Below are 21,422 nucleotides of genomic sequence, written 5' to 3'. Positions count from 1 at the left end.
TGTAAATCCATGTACATTTTTTCAACTACATTTTCTTAGTTAGCTCCTAGACCGGTCTTATTATAGCTACAAATTCTCTTGGTGGAACAGGTAACTCTTGAGTGCTCAACACATCTGGACTATGTGAGCAAACAATACAATTTACACTCACAGTACTGATTTGTTATAAGCTTTTACGTTTCTGCATGTAGTAGTATTAGAATCTACCAGTTGTACTTCTCGTTTGAAATGTAGCATTGGAACTATGACACTCAAAGTAATGGACATGAAACAGACATTTTGGAATGTTTTTGACCTTGGAAATATGGATATCTAAAAGAGGCTTATGAAGAGGAGTATCACATCCTTTCAAAACAAGTCATTGTTAGCAAGCCTGAAATCCACCCTCAGTATAGTAACATATCAGGAATTATAAATGGAGACTTTTTTCTCTAGAACAATTGTTTAACTATTTTTCAAATTTATGATTTAAACTTTGTGTCTGTACATAACCCAGGTCAGAATCACAGAAGTGGCATTTGTCCCAGCAATTCTTCCCAATCAGGCTACAACCATCTGGTTCTGATGCACCCAGGAGCACTGATTCTGACAACAATGTATTTCTAATGTTGACGTGCAAAGAACTAATCCAGCAATTTGGATTCATACTTTGCTATGTAGGTGTCACCACTATACATCACACTGGCTGAGATACCAAAGAACAATAACAAGAAGACGTATGAATGTAACATGACAAAACATTATATTTATGGTTTGTGTACATGTATAAGTCAGCTGCACAACCATCTCTGGTCTCCACTCAGAATTTATTTATATAGACTGATCATTCACAGAAAGATTGGCTTCTAACAGAAAGGCCTAGGGATATAGAGCCTCCCTCCCAGAAATAGAGAGATACAATCCAGAAGCAGACCTGCATTCAACCTACAAGAATATTTACATAGACAAAACTACAGCTTTTACATTCATGAAGCTTTCTTTTGTATTCATCTTTTTATTTCATACAAGAAAACTTTGATAAGACTTCCTCTGATACTCCTAAACAATGGCATGTCAAAGGCTTTTGGCTCAAGAAATCCTTCCTCTTACAAAGTTCCTGAGCTGAGTATTGTTGGATCTAAAGAAAGAAAGATCATTGCATGTTTGCCTGTTTTCTATGATCTTCCCCTGGCATTCATTTTCAGCCACTACTGACAGCAGGGTACAAGAATAGATAGACCATCATGCAGCTGCTCAGGCATTCTTATACATTCAATATTTTTCTGACTTCTATATCTGTGAGGCTTCTTCTCATTCTCTTACTCTCAGAGAAGCTGGTTCTCTCTGGTTTGCTTTTTCAATCATACAGTGAAGTCATGAAGAATTAAATGTATATAATTTTAATAGAAGCAATGGGCAACAATTTTCACACAATAATCATACACTATCGCATGTCCCATCTATTATGCAATTCCTACTCTACTTATATGAAGTTTTGATAATTCAAAGTAGAAGAACTACTCATGTCCAGTGCTGCAATTCTTTGAAATGCCATATCAGACTGAAATCTGATGTGTTAACAAACTGCTCCTGTTACCTCTAGGATTTGCTGGCTTTGCTACTACCTGTGTTTATCCTTTTGGCATAGTACCTGTATTCACATTAAGTTCCTGCAATGTTTCAGCATTATCATTCTTTTTGATCATGCTACACCTATCTAATTTTCCTGTGTTTTTATTTGTGCTCAGATTACTTCTCCAATCACAACAGAATCCATGTACAGCATTAATATTCTGCTTGCTCTCCTACATCACTATGAAAGGAAACAAATAAGGAAGAAACTAAATCTGTGCTACCCCCGGATCTAACTCTATTAAGTTCAGAATTTACTTACTATTTTAAACAATCTATTGATGTTAATATCAGGATGTTAACATCAACAGTCTGTTACCCCTTCCTATGTTGAGGATGGCAAGAGGGAGGAGAGGACTAGGCAAAGACCAGATAAGAAGGGTAGAGAGCCGAAAGACATTAAAACAGCTGAACTTTTATAGGGCAGTGGGCATCCACAATATCACAAGTTGCAAAAGTTCCTCTAAGGCAACAAGTAGTCTCAGTCCACATCCTGCTGTTAAGGAGAAATTGAGGTCAGCCAATATCAGACAAAAGTTACCCATACGCTCAGGATTGAATTCTAAGGTTTTGGCTTAGAAAAGCATTCCAATTTAGGACAGTATTTGTTGCCGGTGGGGGTGGGAAGGATTCAGTTTGAAACTTAAAACTGGTCATTGTGAAGATGGTTAAACTCAAGCACGTAACTAAAAGCTTTCCTGAAGAAAATCCCAACCACACAGCAAATTATAACTTGCGTTCCCATTTTGTTACCATTCATTGAATTTCATTCTAAATGTTATAAACAAATACACCCAGAATTTTTCTTTTTCATAAATTTCTGCTGCTCATAATTATATAAAATTTATTTTTCCTCAGTGTTTTCCTCCCTCCTGAGGAATAACTATTCCTGTGCTGTACAAAAGTAAGAATATTCTCCACTTCAAGGAGAACCAAACCAGCAATGTAAGTGTCAAAGGAGAAAGTTTCTTACAGAGTAGTGAAATAAGCAGAGAAAAATACCACCCAAATGCCTGTCCTGTACAAAAGTGAAACATGCTTATAGAAATTACAGACCATTTTAAGGCTATATTTTAAAATACTTTTACAGATAAGAAATAGGAGCATGGCTATAACATATCAATATTTGAATACATGATTTAACAGGTAATGAACAGTGCTGATAAGCAATTGTCATTGAAATCTTAGGTCAGTTATCCACAAATTAAAAAATTATTACCCATTATGATGCATCAGCCACTAAATGTAGGAAATACAGAATTTCATTATTTTAAATTAGCACAGGCTCCTTATTACCTCCAGGTAAAATAACTCCAAAAATCATTTACATGTGTTATTTTAAATGATTGAAAGTATTAAAAGAAGATTTATCATTCCAGAATAACAAGATCTTTAAAATATTTTGAAATGTGACAGAAGATAAATAATAGAAGTGAGTTAAATGTGAAAGGGTATCTTGAATACAGTACAGTTTGTCTCCAACCTGATTTATAGACCCAACCTGCAACATGATAGCAACAAAATAAGGTTTTTCATGGAGGTGCCTGAGGTCTACAAATCTCATCACCGTCATTACTTTTCCAACTCTTAAGTGTAATAACAATTATTTATAAAGAACAAGTCAGTTGTTAATAATATACATATCCAAAATAGTCCATAGAGCACTTTTCTCATAGTATGAATTTCTTATATACTCATTATCTAGTTCTAAGTCTACAAAATGTATAAAATGCATAGATACAAAAACTCCTCCTTCCAAATACTGACATTTGTTTCGAAATAACGAAAATTTCTCATGCGAGAGACAACAAATGGAATTGAATATATTGGATCAACAGTGTCTTTAGAACATAATTTTAGATAGTATTTTCAAATTGGTCTCTTTTATGTAAACTGTCAACAATGTTAACAGTCTCTTCAAAATACAATATTTAATCATTATTTTCAAGTATAAGGAGGGGAAAAAAAAATAAACAAACAACACTGACACCAAATTTCTTTAATACCTGGAAAGAGGAATAAATGTTTTAGGCCCAAGGATATGTCAGCATCTGTAATGTAGTACATGTCAATATTGTTCTGCAAAACATACCTTGCAGATGCAGACAATTTAAGGTAGAAAAGAAACATTAGCAAAGAAAATTTGTTTCTTAGGTAAACGATGCCTTAAGGAGACTCTAAAACAAAGCTTTCGTGTGCATTCTGAAATGAAACGCTAAAAACCAAGGCCAAAGATCAGATTGGATGCTGTAAGTATATTCAGATATATGCATTTATGTAAATTTAAGTTTGAGGTAGGGATGATGTTAGGAAACAATAGACAAATGGATCCAATTGTCTGACATTGAGCAGCTATGTGCAAAAGTCACAAAAGTTGAGAGTTTTCCACCATCACATGCATTTCTATGATGATTAAAATTACTATTTAACATCAATATTGGCACAGTAAAATTGGCAGAGTTCACTAAGGGATTTCTGCACATGGGTAATAAGCATTCTCATCCCTTCAGGTCTTTCATTATGACTATCAAAAATGTAATGCTGTAAAATAAATTTACCAGAGGCACTTTTTCTATAACAAAAAGAACATGTAGGCAACACACAGTATCATTTTATGATACTCGAGAGAGCAGCTGTGTATGGTGTCCCCAGGAGGCAGACTGGCTAAATCACTCTGTCCCCATAGGCTGCTGTTCGGTCTCTTTGTATTTCCCCACCACAAATTCTGTCTTTTAAACAATAACACAATTACTTATTCCTTTTGTCCACATATGTTGAGATACAGAGAACATCCCAATGGCTTGGTCAGTCCCTCTAATACAGGGATAAGGAATCAACTTTTAGTGGACTTCAATTTGCATTCTTGTGGACAAATTAACAAACAGAGAATCCCAGTAGGGCTTTTTATTTTTCAGTCAAAATACCAATACATCCAGCTTCAGGAGATCTTAAGAAAAATATTTTCGTTTTCCAAGGAAATTAAATTATCACATAATATGTAAACAGCTTTTAAGTACTGAACATTAAAACCATAGGTACTCACAGTAGCACGTTCCCCTAAGCGGATTTCCAAGATACCTATTTTCAGAGTCACAGCTGCGGGGGGAGAAGAAAAGACAAAACCAAACATTCCCATTAAACACAGTGTAGTTTTAAGAAAAATGCAGCCAGAATATTTATTTCAAATAGCATGAGTTTCATTAACAGTAGCACAAATACATGAAAATATGAAGTATTTTATATGGTTCTTAAATAGGATATGCTACTATCAGAGGCACCTCTCCTTAAAAATGAAACCCAGAGTGACTTGAGCTCTTGAATAAGGAATTTCAGCCATGTGTGTAAAGTCGCTGCCTACCGTAGGACTTGTAGGTTGTAGGTCTCCATTACTGAACAACAGAGAGACCAAGCACTGGATCTCTCATTCTCCAGGTCACCTCAGCAATAGCTGTCTCCCTGGGTGGGTTTTGATCTGGCCCTCTCCAAGACAACAGCTGATCATCAGGATGATCATCCATCCATTGACTGCAAAAAACATTCCCAAATACGTCTGCCTCCAACATGCACAGTCCTAAAACAGTACAAGACCAGGCTGCGCACCCTCAGACATTCCACACCTTCATGCCATTGCTTCAGCAACAGAACATACACTCTCCATTTTTTAGCCACACAAACACTGCTCTGGTGGGCTGCAATACATCCTTCATACTATTTCCAACTCTTTAAATGAAAAAAAGACCTCAACAGCAACAAGAAAAAAAAAAAATAAAAAAAGAAAAAAAATACTCCTAGGCATAAAATAACTATTACATTTTCACAGCACCAGAGGACCTCGAGATGACCCAAAGCCACGCTGTCTCCTCTAGAAAGACATGTCCTAGGCTGTGTGGCTTCAGCTAGACCATGGGAACTGGCTCTGGGGACACAAATTGCAGGCACATACATAACCCTGTAAGCACAGCAGTGTCTCAGCTACTCAACTTCAGAGGCAACTGCTTCTCTTTGTTGAACACCGAAGGCACTAGGTGAAATTTAGACTAAATACAATGTATCGTTGCTGCTGATGTGCACATGATAAGAGCCAGAGAAATATCTTTCTTATTGATAAGATATATAGTTATTTTCATATACATTAGATATTCTACAGAATTTCGCAGTGATCAAATTGAGTTATATAACATTTCTCTAAGAAAGCCAAGTACCTTAATAGAAAATTATTATTATGCTTTCAGTTTTCTTGGCTATTCCACAGAAGTCTTTGGCGAGATTATAATTTCCTATTAAATATACAATATAATTCATAAAACAAAGAGAAAGTTTAGCACTGCCTATTAAATTCCATATAAATATTTTTCCCAATGGACATCTGGATCATTCAATAGATTGGACCACCTTTCCATTACTTCTTTCTTAGAAACTTAAATTGCAAGGGGATTTTTTTGGTGTTATTTTATTTGTAAGTATCATTAGAAAAACCTTTTAACTTGCATGTCATATCATTTAATAAGTTGTAGACTATAGAATGTTTGTGTTTCTGTTGGTGTCTTCTGTAGTTTCCAATAATAGTTTCCTTGCCCGTTCCTGCTCTTTGAAGGGTCAGTTAAACAGAAATTCAACTTTTTTTTTTCATATAGAAAGCTTTTGCTCAAACTCAAGAAACCAAAAAAACATACGCTTCAAATCTAAGTGCAGCACACAACTCATGGTCCTGTGGTCCACACAGACACTCTCGCCCTACCATCCTTTCCACAGAACTTAGAAGAGGGATTGATGCTGAAATATCTCTTGCATGCACTTGGAAAGAAGAAAATAATCTCAAATAATAATTTTGGTCTGTCTGACATGCTTTTTTCTAAACATCACAAAATAACTAAATTATTGAAAGAACAGCTCACTACTTAAACAGATTACCCTCGTACAAAATAGACTCGTGTCTGAAAGTGTCTTTAGGTTGACAATTCTGAAGAAAGAGCTAAGGGAAAAGGATCATTTTTGAATGAAGAGTTTAAAAGAATTTTCTTTTATTTCCTTGTAAGACTGTCAAACAAATGAGACAGTATATTTTCTCACAAATTATAATAACATGACAGAGATTATTGTAAGAGAAATTTTTTATTCCTACTGAATTGTTTCAAAGGCAAAGTAGAATATTAAATGCAGGCAGTATTCAGAATATGCTGAGCTTTTATACCACAAGACAAAAACATATTTTATACAAATAACTGTGTATTCGGAGTTTGAGAAAGAAGACAAGAAACCTACCCTGCTGCTGACTGATAATAGCACTAATTTATGTATGACCTGGAAGAGGAACATCCAACCACAAGCAAGAATAAGCTCTACAACCTTCCATCAGGAGAGAATAAAATTCTGCTGTAGACTCTTCCCAGCCACAGCACTGACCCGTGGTGATCTGACCCAGGGTCTAAAAGAAGCTTAGTTGGCCCCAACACAAAACAGAACTTTAAAATAAAAGAAAAAAATCCTGAAAATCTTTATGAAAACGAAAGCTGTTTCCATACAGCTTCCTTACTCCATTCAGCTACCCTTCTAATCAGATGAAACCATCTCCCGTGGATCAATAATTACCAGAACCCAGGGATTTTCAGCATCACATCTACCTTTCTGGTATTTACATTGTTATTTATATTACAGAAATAACACAATAATACATAAAATAAAAATACGTATAAAATCTGTCGAATGCACCACAGGTTTCACCACTTAAAAGAACACACAAAAGAATACTTAATACAAAAATTACTAGGTATGGAATATTTTGCAATATGCGAGTATTCTTAAGTATTCATTAAAATCCAAATAATTACTAATTCCCTGCCAATTATAGAAGTGACCTTCAAGAATCTTGAAAAGAAAAAGGCAATGCAATTTTACAGCCATCCATTTCAGTTGTTTCAGCATAATGCACGATGAAATGATAAAATATGCATAACATAATAGAAAAAGAACAGTGAATTACACCACAGCAAAGTGTTTTGATATATTATCATATATATTATACTTTCTGCATTGGGAGCTCCACAAAGACATTGAACTCAAGGAGCCAGTGATCTTGGGCAATGCGTGTCTGATGTGCTGGTCCTTGTTCGTCAGGCTGGAGAAGCCCATCCTGAGCAGGAGCAGTCACTGCCATGAAGGTGCTGGAAGGTCCCATGCCAGCTCTTGTCACAGCCAACCTTCCAGCTTGTCAGGGGGGAATATATGATTTTGCTATTGCACAAGATAAAAGTCAGCACAGTATGGGAGGGAGGAGGAACCTCCCCATGGATGGGATGCACAGAGCACACCAGGAGAAAATCCACGCTGGGTCCATCCCGTGCTGCATGGACATCAGGTTAACAGCAACCAAAAGGGCATAAGATTTACCTGCTGTTTGTATTCCTCTTTTTATTCCATCTTATTAGAACAGCAAGTTTATTATGTCATTTGTTGCCAGCCCTTATCAAGATACAGAAAGAACCCTGGACTCTTCGCTTCCTCCTCTGTTCCCTGGTGCAGAACACGTTCATAATGTATATTAGAAACAGGATGAGGTGGAGTTCTTACTAGTTAGGGCAGCCTACTTCAATTCAAATGAAATATGCTATTTAAACACTTAGTGGAGTGAAAAGATGAAACTAATAGGATTAGGCATACATCTAAGATTATTCACATGAACATGTAGGCTAGCTTCTGAATAAATTTAGTTTTACCTTTTAATCCTATCCTATTTCATTAAGTATATGTATTGCTCTGCATTAGTCACTAATTATACTTCCAATTACAAAATTTTCTATTCACTGAATTATTTCCTTATGAGTTTTACTCATTGTAGTAATTTTTGTACCTTTTCCAAAAGTCAGCACACATTTGACCATATGTGAAGCATAATATATGCCTCATATCTGTGAAATGGGAGCTACACTCGTTATTTTATGTGCCATAGGGCTATGATCATTTGCTTTAAGTGGTAATAATGAATGAGCAGTTCCACTCTGGCATGTCTCCAAAGACACAGCTCCCATTTACAAGGACAAATGGAGGAAGGCTCTTACCAGGTTATGTACAACTTCTACAACTTGTTCCAATACAGAAGTATTCAATTCATCAAGCTCACTGACCTACTGATGGCCTGCTATTAGGAGCTATTCCCCAACCTCTCTCTCAATTATTCTTTCAAAACTGAACCACTTTCTTTTACTTTCTTTTTTTTCCCCTCCCCATATTTCCTGGTAGTTCAAAATAAATAGTATGGACAAATGCATTAAAAAAAAATTTTTCGTGTTTATGACCAAGTGATTGATAATTTTTGGCTTTCTCTTTGAATACCATAAATGTATCCAAGAGTATACGTTTAAATTAATATTCACAGGGGTTTTATTTAATGAATGGAAGGCTTTTTTGTAAGACAGGGCGTACAAATGACCCTGCATTGAAGTTTAGCAACTTCTATGATCTTGTGCACAATATCTACATCTTCCAACCTAAAGAAAGCTAAGGAACTGGGAGCAGAGGAACATATGTCTAATTGTACTGTGCTTAGTGGTATCTCCCTGAAGTAAGGATATACCTTCAAGCTCCTTACCTGAACTCTAAGAATATACCATCAACCTAGATCTACAGCTTTCTAGACTAGTGATTTGATCAGCTGGAAACCTTCTGGTAACAGTTCATGTAAGCTTTGATCATGAAGGCAGGATTTTCTGCTGTCACCACTAATTGGTAAACCTTTCCTTCCAGTTAAAAGTGAAGCAAAAAAAGAGGAACAGGGAAAGAGTAACCTAAGTAGATCTGGTGTTTCCTCTAGCTGAGTTTGTTTCTAGTGCCTAACTCTCAAGAAGACAAAAACGTATGTCAGACCACTCTAAAAGACAATATTTTATTCAACTGATTCCTTGCTGAGGCAACTGTATCTTGTTCTGGCCCAGGCTCAAGGTTACCAACTATACTGAGTAGAGATTTATGATCCTTATCTCACATTTTGTCCATCAGAATATGATATTAGTAATGCGGGCAAATTAACACAGGCCATTTCCACAGAGTCTGGGGAAAAGCTGTGATCTTTCTGATCTGCAGCTGGTCATAGACAGGTCTGGGATTTTGCTTGGGTTCTCTGCATTGCATCTACAAGAGGTTGCTGAAAAATAGAGACTAATGGCCTTACCAGACTATTCCCGAGCCCTGAGCAGTGGTTTGCCCCAGTTTTTAGATAAGTAAGAATATCTTCTAGGATGACTGTTCAACTTTTACTCATCTTTTACTCTGTTCTAGCCTTTACTTCTCATTCTGTCCCCTATGTAGCCAGTGGTCTGGGTCTTTCTGTCCTCGATCACTGATTCCTGCTTCTGATCTACTTCTTCTAATTCCTGATCTTGTAGGACATTCCCGATACTACTGCTATAAGATGCTATGGGGTTTTTGAAAAGTGCAATACTATTTAATATAATTTAGTTACCTGCAACACATCATAACCAAAGTTCGAACAGCTTTTGTAAAGCCAAACTTAAGTCTTCTCTAGTCATATAGTTAGTCCTGTGGTATCGTAAATGGACTATAAAGCATTACTACATACTACTACATATTACTACATCCCCAGCATTAAAAATATGTCCATGGTGCTGTGACTGCAGCTTTTGCAGATACTTAAACACAGCTGACAAACCTTTAGTAATAACAATGTAGTAACACAAGCTCAGCAGAGATTCACACAAGAGTATTAACCCTGCTTGTTGGGTACCCATTCTGGAAAGTCACTTAAGACTTCATATTCAAAAAGTACCTGTCCAGCAATGAGAAAATTAGCCAAAGTATGTGCTTAACTGTAGTCAATAACTGTAACTGGCTGCAATTCAAAACATTTTGGAAATGATGCATAGATACTGCAGATTTTCAGCTCAAGAGTGGTGGATCATGGATGAAAGCATCAACCTCAGCTGTTCATGGGTTAACAACTGGTCCAGGATAGCAAGTGACTGACACCAAGAATCCCAATTCACACTTGTATATAAATGCAAGAGAACAAAAATCCCCAGGTCTTGACTTAGGCCTGTTTGGTTTCAATAGCTTTTACACATAAGTACCAAAGAATGGGCACATCTTCTAACCATCAACACAGCCAAACAGATGTGCTCAATAGCAATGAACATGAGCAACCTCACAACCAGCAAAGTTTTCCTACACCAGCCTGTCTCATGCGTGTTTAAAAGATTCAGAAGTGGCATCATTCTTCCACAGAAATGCTAAGACTGCTGCAGTGAAATACACAAACTAATAATATAAAAATGCAAATATATCCCTCACAGTTAAGGGTCTCGCTCTTGACCATATTGACATTGCACTACATTGTCCTAATCTTTTTCAGTAATACTGAATATAGTGAACAGTTCTCTCAGATTTTTTTTTGAGCTACAACAAAGCCTCTTTGGTTCTAATGCAAAATTTGGACACTTTCACTTCTCTCAGTGCCAAGATCCTTCCAGTCATGAGCAATCTTAGATATAAAGAATTAGCAGCCTACCTCTTAAGATAATGATAACCTAAAAGGGTAAAAGGTACCTCAGATTTATGTTTCCAGTTAGGACTTTTTAATAATGTGGGGAAATGATTTATTTGTTTTTTTCTTGTAAGTGCACACAAGGATGTCTTGAGACAATGTTTTCTCTGCAGATTAATTTGTCTCCTCTTTATCTAATGAAAAAGGCCTATGCCAGCAATACCTTTTTTTTCAAATCTAGGCTGATCTCACCAAAAGAAAAACTAAAATATTTTCGCTTCATAACTGCATCTTTCATCTCCAGATTTTTCTCATGCTATTCAAACCCTTCTTCCCTGCAAGATCAAGAATAATATTATAGGGGTTTCATAAACTCTTTGAAGTAATGCTGTTTCAAATCACTGAATATATTGTACTACTGGAGAAAAGAAAAAAAAACTATCAAAGAGGTGACAAACATCATATATTTATATAATTAAGATAAATTAGTTAAGAAATAAGATTTTCTAATAAACTCTAGATTATCCTTTCATCTCTTCTTCTATACAAGAATGAAGTAACCTACAGCCATCATCTAGAACTATCTGGACAAGAAGATATCTTTGTAAATCTTCACGAATCAGACTGAACAGATTTCATGTGCCAATGACTCGATGCTGCTTTCTCTGAACCAGAAAATCTCACGTCCATGGACTTACCCTCTAGCTCTGGCACTCTCCTTTTCCTAGGAATGACCATGTTTTTGAAAGTGATACACACAAACTTTTACATATGTAAAAGGGTGAACTTGGAAAAGTAGAATTCCTGCCTAGCAGAACTGTTCTTTCAAAATAGGGAAGGAGAAATACACATATTTCTTCTCCCACATTTTGACCTATTTCTGAATTTCTCCAGCCCTTACAAACTAAATGTTAGAAATATCATAGACAGCTCAAAATAAGATGCCATTTTTACACTGAACCATGTCTCCAAGAAATATTAGCATAGTTTTCTCAACTATTTCACTTCTTTCAGCTAGAAAAAACTGAAGCAGCAATGGGAAAATAATCATCCACAGTTTATGAATACTTATTACTGCTTGAAGTGAAATGCAGCTCCTCCTGAATTTTTACATTGCAAAAATCAGTGAACAGTTCACAAATTTACATATGTTTCGTTATTTTAAAAGATAAATATATATATCTCCATGAAAAGTTAACAACAGAGTATTCATAAATGTGCATCCCTAAGCATAAGTAGTTTGTAAACAGTTTCTTTTGCAATTCTTTTAAATATAAAGTTCTCCTCAGTGGAACACTGATTTTATTTTCACTAAGATTTAATGAAAAGAATATTCATACAACCATGGAAACAAGAAGCACAGCTCTTTGGTTAAAATGACTAGATTTGTTCATTTTTCAAAATCTTGCTGTTCAAATAGCACTGTTAATTACATTTCAAAATTCATGTTCATAGGTATTAACTCTTTCACCAGTAATTTTGAAATGAAAAAGGTGTCCTGAAAACAAACAGGAAGGACATTAAAAAAAACAACTTTCATACAATCATCTCTCATGCTATTCATTGCTGCTGATGTTCTCAGACTTTCCAGGGCTGTTTGTATATTTTTGTTATTTAGAAACAAGTCCTGAAAAGCAGAAGAGGTAGCTTTTCAGCAATATAAAATATTCTGACAGGCCCTGACAGTTGGAGTGAATTTATTGTAAATGTCCACAGCAATTAGACTGTATTTTAAATATACATATATATAAATCTCAAGTGGTTTATTGCATTTCTATTCGCCATCACTGAATTGTAAAATGCTGTATTAATATTTGCAGGAAATGTATTTAACTATTAAACAGCTTACATCTTGTTAAAAAAAAAATGTGTGTTAATATGATTATTTTATTATGGTGAAATTTAACTTGTAGTTAATTACTGAGGGAAATTATTGCAAAGAAATAGTTACAATCTTCATGTAGAAAGTTCAATGCTATAGTATTATGGAGTACCATAGTGTTCTCATATGTTTTCATTTGATCTTCCTTGAAATCAAAACATTTTGGGTTGGGTTTTTTGGTTTGGTTTTGATTTGTTCCTTTGGAGCAGCGGTTTTTTTGTTCGCTTTTAATAAAACCACTATTTATATAAGACTACTAAATTTTGAGGCAATGTAAGGAAAAGGCAAATGAAGAAATATATATTTCAAGATGCATTATATACACCATAATTTCCAGAAGATAAATGAAGACAGGCAAGTTACTTTTCCTTTTTCTACTTCAAATTATGTAAGGTAACTTTGCTGATCTCTTGTCATTTAAGTCTAACATTTATTACAATATGGCAATTAATACTTCCAAAAATATGATAAACTCTGACTAAGCCAAGACAAAAATGGACATTAAGAAGCAAAGCCCATCACTTCTTTGGGAGTGGAGATTGCAGCTTAGCCATGTCCAAATGCTACTCATATATTAAATGTTCTAGAATATTAAACGCAAAATGAAGGCAAAGGTATGAATAAATCAGGGTGTAACAATTTTCTCTAGCCTGTCAGTGCTACAGTACTAAGGAATTTTACAAAATAGTGATGTTATCTAGATTATTCATCTACCTCCAACAACAACTTCTGCAGTGTTAAAGACATGTTATAATCGGAACATAAGGCATAAATATTACAGAGGTTTAAGTAAAATATATAATGCAACTGGCAAGCTATCATTCTTTCTTTTAGGAGGCCGAAACTCTGGCTAGTGCATGATATTTTCAAATTACTTTCAATAATCCTAGATGACTGAAGAGTTTCTATCTAGATATTCAGAAAGCATATTCAGAATATTGACTTAGCATATTTGTTTCATACGGCATTTACAGAAATGTCAGAGAATCATACCTCCTCCTTGAACAACAACGAGTGGTGAGCTCACCTCCAAAAACACCACAAGTGACCCATGGAAGAGTGACAATTTTAAACCAAATATGGAGGCATGGCAGCTTGCAGACTCCTGGCTTCCTTCTTGTCCTTCTGGTCTTTATAACTACAGTTTTGTCCTTCAGACCATTCCAGCATCTATAAATCTGTCCCATATGTCCTGACAAGTTCTTTTCCCGAGCTTTCTCTACATCTCTGCATGGCAACATCCATCATATACATGCCTTATTGCCTACCATTGTTCCATCATACCCACATCTGGCCTCTTTTTTAAGCCATTTTTAATATCTAGGATATCGACCCCATCTAGCCTGCACCAGCTTTTATTTTACTTTATTAAAAAAGATACCAATCCAAGAGATACAGAAATATCTATGAAAAACAGAACATATAAAACAGTATAAATGGTTGAAGGAAATGTGAAGATAAATAAACACATTTGCTTTATTCTGGTTCCTCTCCTGTGAAGGGCCTCAATCTCCATTAGTCCATTACAGCACATAATCTCATTAATTTCCTGGAGCAGAGATGGCACTGATACTTTGGTATGAAGTGCCAAATAAGCAGGAATATATGTTACTTTCTATGTTGCAACAACAATACTTTATGTGCCAACACTTCCAGTCTTGGCTGAATCCCCCCTTCAAGAAGAAAACTTTAAAACAAAGGCTGTAAAAAAGCAAAGAAAAGTTGACTGAAATAACACAATAGCCTCACGGCAGGAGATTCTGAAGTATTTCGTAACAGGAGTCCTGGTCTGCCAGTCTTGATCCGTTCAAACCCTGTGTACATTGGGTTTGGCAGGCAGGTTGCAGATACAAGCATGGAAAGCAACGTCTGCTCCTGTGTGAGCACAGTGCACAATAGAGACTCCACGAGCAATCCCAACCACTTCCCAAAGGGCAATGCCCAGAATGAAGTGTTTTACAGAATAACAGGCACAAAATCTCACCCTACACAATGACAGAATACAGAAAAAACAAAACAAAACAAAACAAACAAAAAATTGATTTAGCTACTATAAAAGCTCTGGTGATATAACTTGCAATGGATGAGAAAATTCTTGCATCCCAGCTGGAACTGTCTGGGAAAGCCAAAGCTGACACTCAAAATGCCATTTTATCATCCCAGTTGTGTACCTCAAAGATTCAATCCCTCTACAAAGAGGCTATAAGACAGCAACTTTAGTTGGCCTTCTGATTCATATGTGATCTCCTATATTTTGTAAACATCACACTAGATACTTAAACTAGTTATTGCTAGAGTTATGGGAGATGTATGTGTTAGACTAGGTATAATCAGTTATTTTACAGGAAAGAAGGTGCTTTCTTTGCTCCCTGGGCGACACACCTGTCCAAATATTTTTATAATTAGCATGTTTCAAAGTATTTCAAAACTTAGCACCTTTCCATAGGTATTCTGAGGAGACTGAGATATATCTTTTTGATTTTTAAAAGCTTTCATTGCAAAATTTGGTACATATTCAAAAAGGAAAAAAAAAAATACTGGCTACTGAACAATGAAATGGAATAACGAAAACAGGTAAATTGTCAGAATGTGGTTTAAAAAAACCCAAACCTGTTTGCCTGGAATATGCTACTTCCAAAGGGCTGTGCTAAACAAAATAGTCATTCTTACAGTTGAAAACCTGAGAGCTGATTATTATTTACTATTTTTTAACTGACTACTGTAGTAAAAGTAATAGTTTCTTACTAGCAATGAGCCCCACAGACGTGCTTAGGATCAAAGACAAACTATCTATGTGACCGATCACTTCCCTCAGTGTGATGGCAAATTAAAGAAAAAAGGTGCTGCAACAGAATGCTTTAACCACAACCCGAGGACTGACGAATGTGGTAGATTAAGAGCAAAATAAATCAGGATTACAAAGTACTGAAATTTACTTAACGAGGATATTTTGACGTCAAAAAAGAAATAAAGAGAACCCAAGAGGCATATAACGATCCTGTTTACTAATCCAAACATACCATAGAGGTGGGATATTAGTGATGCAGAAACTGTGTGGGAACAGTTATGGCATAATCTCTTCACAAGTCTCTATTTCACCAGCCTTGAGCATTTCTATTTTCTATCCATCATTTTCTGACTGTCTGTTGGTTTGCTTCTTAACTCGAGCCTGCATAGGATAATAGGCTACAATTACATTAACCGCCTTTCATCTCAGTTTGAATTAAATTTGTTCTGCGTGCCAGCATGAAAATCTGTCCCAAGTCATTTTGCTTAAGTCAAAGAATAATAAACTCCCTCAGTACAAGTATTTAGCCAATGGTTTTAATATTGTGATTTTTTTTTAAGTGAAAGATAATCTCAAAATTGGCACTTAAGAGGAAAAATTCAGTTACAATACTTAGCAGTAAAACATATATTCTGTATTACTATAGTGATTTTAAAATTATTTAAAATACAATCATCTCTTCAATTGTTCTCACATTCCTAAGGTCTTTTTTCTCACTTGTTTTCATATCATCTTTCTAATTTATGCAAAATTAATGCTATAATTTGTAACATGACCCTCAAGTTAGAAATGTAAAATGTTTAAATGTCACTTGAAACACAATTCTGGTGACTATAATTGTCCATCATGTCAGAAAAACAAAGCAGTTGTCACATTTTCCATAAATAAGAGGGAAATCAACAGAGAGCAGAGTGCAGAGATGCTCTCTGAGCTGAATGCTCTTTTGGGAAGATGAGAGTGGAAGAAATCCAAGAATTCACTCTATGATTATTTTATGTTTGCAGCGCAACCTAATGCATTACAGCAAACATTTCACTCTTGGATCAAAACTAAGGTTTAATTTTAAAATTCTCCAGCAACCATCAAAAGATGGGCTTAAAAAATGGCACTTTCTGTACAACAATTTCAAGCTTTCCATCTTCTTTCTTTCACTTTTTGTGACCTTTTGGATTTTTATTTTGAAAGAAAATATAACTGAAACAACCCCGTGATTTCAGAGTTCTACTTCAAAAGTGGCTTCAGAGAAGCATCTTAAGCACCACATCATTTTTGAAATGGTAGAATATTTTATGAGCAATCTTGGATTCATTTATTTGTTTACTATCAAGAAGAATGAGCACTATGCAGAAGACAAAATGCCAAATTTGCATAAACTACTCATAAGAAATATCTAAGAACTCAAGAGAAATATTCATGACGCCTACTTATGACTAAAATTTGCAGAAGAAAATACTCACAAAACATGTTACCTGGTGGCTTTAGAGTTTGTTAATAGAAAGTATGACAGACTACTATATTATAAGCAGGCAGAAAACGAGATACAATATACTATTTAGAAACACATAAAGCTAGATATATCTGGTGTATAGCTCGATATATCCACTATGGAGGAAGAAGATGTATCACACTAATATTTGGTTTCACACTAATATTAACTGGATTAATTTAGTTTGAACTTCTATCATATTTATAACAAAGCAATGCTAGCCACTATTTCTTTCATTCTTTTTCCTCAATGAAAGAACTACTGTTTGCTGAACATTCAGTACTTAAATGACATCCATGTTGCAGAAAATGTCACATGATACAAACATCATAAAGACAAAAGATTTCAAGGTTGCAGAAATTAAGCGTCAAATGTAAAATCTGAGGACAAGTATAGAGTAAGCATGCGTTCAAATATTTCAATTAAAAGAATAAACATCCTGTGGCATAAGAATTAAGTCTCAAAACAACCTGCAATGTTATAATAACTTTTAGTGCACAGGAATACTTAAGAACATTGAGCAGATGATGAAAAATGGGCAGACAAAATTCTACAAAACTGAGCACTGAGAAAACTCTAATCAAAGCTTCTGAAGGGTAAATGTTCAACCATTTGTTATATCACGCAGTTAACCACTTCTCAAAAAAAGTAACTATTTTCAAAAAAAAAAAAAAAAGCAGAACAAATGCAACAAACTAATGGTACAGAAAAGGTTTTGTTAAAGTCAATGACAAAAAGACAAGAGCATTAAGAAAAAAGCATAATGAACTTTTATCCTTTTTCTACCTAAAAGCAAGGCTGGAAAATGCATTTGATTTTATATACGTCAAGGTGGTTTAAATACAACAGAAAAAGGTAAAAAAATCCCTAAGTACAATTCAGCAATAAATGCAATTTCTTTTTAAAAAATAATAATAATAATGTGCATTTTCCGCAAAGAATGTATTTAAAGAATTCCCACTCAGAATCTTAAAAGTATTTTACTTTTATATGGACAGCATTGAGCAGCAGTGAAGTTGTTCATTTCTTCCAGTGTGGTGTTATTTCTTCTTTTATTAATAAATTCAGAGGAGACAATCCTTCTGTTCAACACAAAGGACTGATTTATGTATTTTTTTCATTACCTTACCTCAAAAAATCTTACCTTTACCAAGTCTAGAAAACAACAAACAATAATAAACAGAAGGAAAACAAAGTAAGACAAGCAAAGTATTAAGAGTGGATGGGAACAACTTTGTCACTAGTTCTGTGAAAGTCTTGTTGCTATTGTATACATGATAATCTACAATTATCCTCCCAAGAGCAGGAAAAAGTAAAAAGTAAAAGTAAATCATACATTCCCCAATTTGTAACAAAGAGGGGAAATACGACCTCTCAAACTTAAGTAACAAGGGATTATTGTGTATTTAAATATTTATCTGAACCAGGGCCCAAATCTGTGATTATGTCAAGACTATACGTAAGAAAGGATAAAATGACCTAAACGAGAACAGGATTAGAAAGTCATTTTGAAGCATCTGTTAAAAAGTAATTGCTGTCCCCATCTCCTTCCAGATCTTGTTCTGGATCTTCATTTTTCAGGCCAAATTTTTTTAAAAAAACAAGTTAAACCTTCTTTCTGAAATCTGATTTATTAAATCTCCTTTAGCATATCTGACTGTTCCTTTACCTTTTAATTCCTGTCACTTCACTGTAAGCAGCCCAACAACTTTGCTTCCAGGCCAGTGTGACAGTCCGGACACATTTCTTATGTTAGTTTGGCAATTTCACTGTTATTCTTTGGCTTCCTGCTGAAATTTAGTATTCCTAAATTTATCATTGCTCTGTGTAACAGTGAGTGAAAGAAAAGTGTGATTATAAGTTTGTTTTGATTCTAAATCAGACTCCCGTCAGTATTTAAAACAGCTTTTCTAGTCAAGTATTTACTTTGACTTCTAGTACTTTGATCTTTTTCTAAATTGCTGAAAAATTCCCTTTCTTGTAATATAAAAATAATAGACGGAGATGGAGAACAAAAGCTGTAAATCAATCTTTCTGAAGTGATAATCTAATAAACCACTCAGGTTTCACTGCTGAAGTTTAGGATATCATCAGGGCTCTCAGATTGATTTATGCCTTTGTAATCAAGCTCCTCAGCCCCATTATCTAGTAAGCTAGATAAAGAATCCTGCTTACTTTTCAACACATCCACCAAAAACAGCATGCAAATGTTATACAGCTCAATTTCTATTTTATACTTTCTAAAGGTGATTCTTCAGTACAAAAGAAGAGGAGAATAAGGGAGCATTTCTAATATTAAGACATTATTATCTTTCAGCTGGGGACTACAGATAGGGTTGGTCCTACACTATTTGTTGATGTCCTCTCTGTTATCATTCCCTGAAAATACCTTGCATATGACAGAGTCATGCTTGTCGTGTCAAATTTTGTTAGTTTATATTATAGAAGGCAAAATTTAAAGATACTTTTCAGCAATACTGTTTAACTTACTGCTTTTTCATATTTTGTTTATATCATTCACATGACAATCCAGGCTAAGAACGAAAAGGCAAAGAAAAAAGGTTGTTTATCTAAGCATGTGTGCTTACATATCATCAGCCTGCAGAACACATCATATCAAGTATTCTATCTCTAGATTTGTAAACAGGAGTGAAGCACATTCCTCTTAAATAGACAAATCTGCAGCAAGGAAGAATAATAAAATAAGTGATCAACAGATTAGGACTTTATTCCATTTCTGAAACAAAACAGTTTTTATAGCCCCCTATTTTTCTTTATGTTACTTGCTAAACTATTATACAAACGACCAACATTTTCTAAGTGGTTCTTTAAAATGTTGCATGTAGTACCCTTACCTGCATAGCAGAATAAAAAGAATCTCTAATTGTAGTTAGCCCATCATTAAAACAAAAGCTGATGCTACAGAAAGTTTTTCTACCACTGCCTGTACTGGAGACATGGGGAAGGATGAGAACAACAGAGAAGTATAAGAAAACCTGCCCAGCTTGAAGGTGTCTGCACATACAGCTGCAGAACGCAAGTTTGTTGTAACTGGAAGATTCCCCAAATGGAGGGCTCTTAAAGCACGATTTAGCACTGTGTGACTGATGGGCTTAGTCCACACAATAATGAGCAGCTTTACGGAAAAAAAAAAAAAAAAAAGGAATAAGTAGTGTATTTCTCACTCCCATGTCTTAATACTAAAATATATTTTTTAGTTCTATCTATACATAATTTTAATCCTTTGTGTGCAAATTTCTTTTAACACTTTCAGCAACTACTGAAGGAATTTAATAACTGGCAATAAAGTGAAAAAAAATATCTGTAAAGGTACACAATTGACTAAAAAAGAAAACAGAAAATGAAAAAAGCAGTAGGGTGTTTCTGCTCCGGTGGGGGGATTGGACTGGATGAGCTTTTGAGGTCCCTTCCAACCCCTGACATTCTGTGATTCTGTGAAAGTGTAACAGTACATAATGAAATATTATTTTTGCATATTAAAATCAATATATGTATTTAAATCCTAATGTTTTTTACAATATCACTCTATTCTTTTCAGACAGTCTTCCAAAACTCACTTCTGCTGCTAATCATTTAATGAAAATGGATCAATTCCCTCTTCCCCTTAATACAAAACTTTAAAAAGTCTCGCTAGCTACCCAGTACGGTGCCACCATAAATGATTCAGGGGAAAGAATTTAATGAAAAGTTTTTTACTAGAATGTTTTTAAGCACTTCTACCAGAAAACATTATGTATCTATTTTATCCTTGGTAGAAACCACAGGAGAAAAGTTAAGCTGTACAAAGATCATAAACAATAAATGCATCTCCAGATGTAGTAATCAAAACAGTCTATCAGCATCTGCTACTTAACACCTCACATCAGTGCCCATTTGTAAGCAATGAGCAGTTGCATCGCGCTGGGGCAAGAAGCAGCTGGTTAATCCAAAGTGCTGGCGGGGGGTAGGAGCCAACATGGCCAACACCAGCAGGACACCCCAGGATGGAGCTGCTTGGCCAACACAACATCTCCTCTCGCAGTGGAGCAGTGGGGTTCCTGGGGAGCCAGTGGAGGGGAAGGTTTCTCGGAAATATTCACAAAGTTTTCACCCCCCATCAGGTTCTTTGCCACACGAACATTTGGGTGTACGGCTCCTAAAA

General features: G+C 35.2%; 1 protein-coding gene across 7 annotated transcripts in view; it reads right to left on the bottom strand.

Annotated features, from left to right (window-relative positions):
* Positions 1 to 21,422, bottom strand: part of ATRNL1 (attractin like 1) — a 492,025-nt gene that overhangs the window by 314,569 nt on the left and 156,034 nt on the right. For all 7 annotated transcript variants that reach the window (XR_011740344.1, XR_011740345.1, XR_011740347.1 and 4 more), the window contains exon 21: positions 4,655 to 4,707. Coding sequence is in view for 3 of the 7 variants with exons in the window: in XM_071812183.1 (XP_071668284.1) it covers positions 4,655 to 4,707 (53 nt within the window). In the remaining 4 variants the exon portion in view is untranslated. The remainder of the gene's footprint in view (positions 1 to 4,654; positions 4,708 to 21,422) is intronic.

The sequence above is a fragment of the Patagioenas fasciata genome, chromosome 8 (assembly GCF_037038585.1).
Source record: "Patagioenas fasciata isolate bPatFas1 chromosome 8, bPatFas1.hap1, whole genome shotgun sequence".
In the NCBI taxonomy this organism is placed as follows: domain Eukaryota; kingdom Metazoa; phylum Chordata; class Aves; order Columbiformes; family Columbidae; genus Patagioenas; species Patagioenas fasciata.
This window is presented reverse-complemented; position numbering and strand designations above follow the sequence as displayed.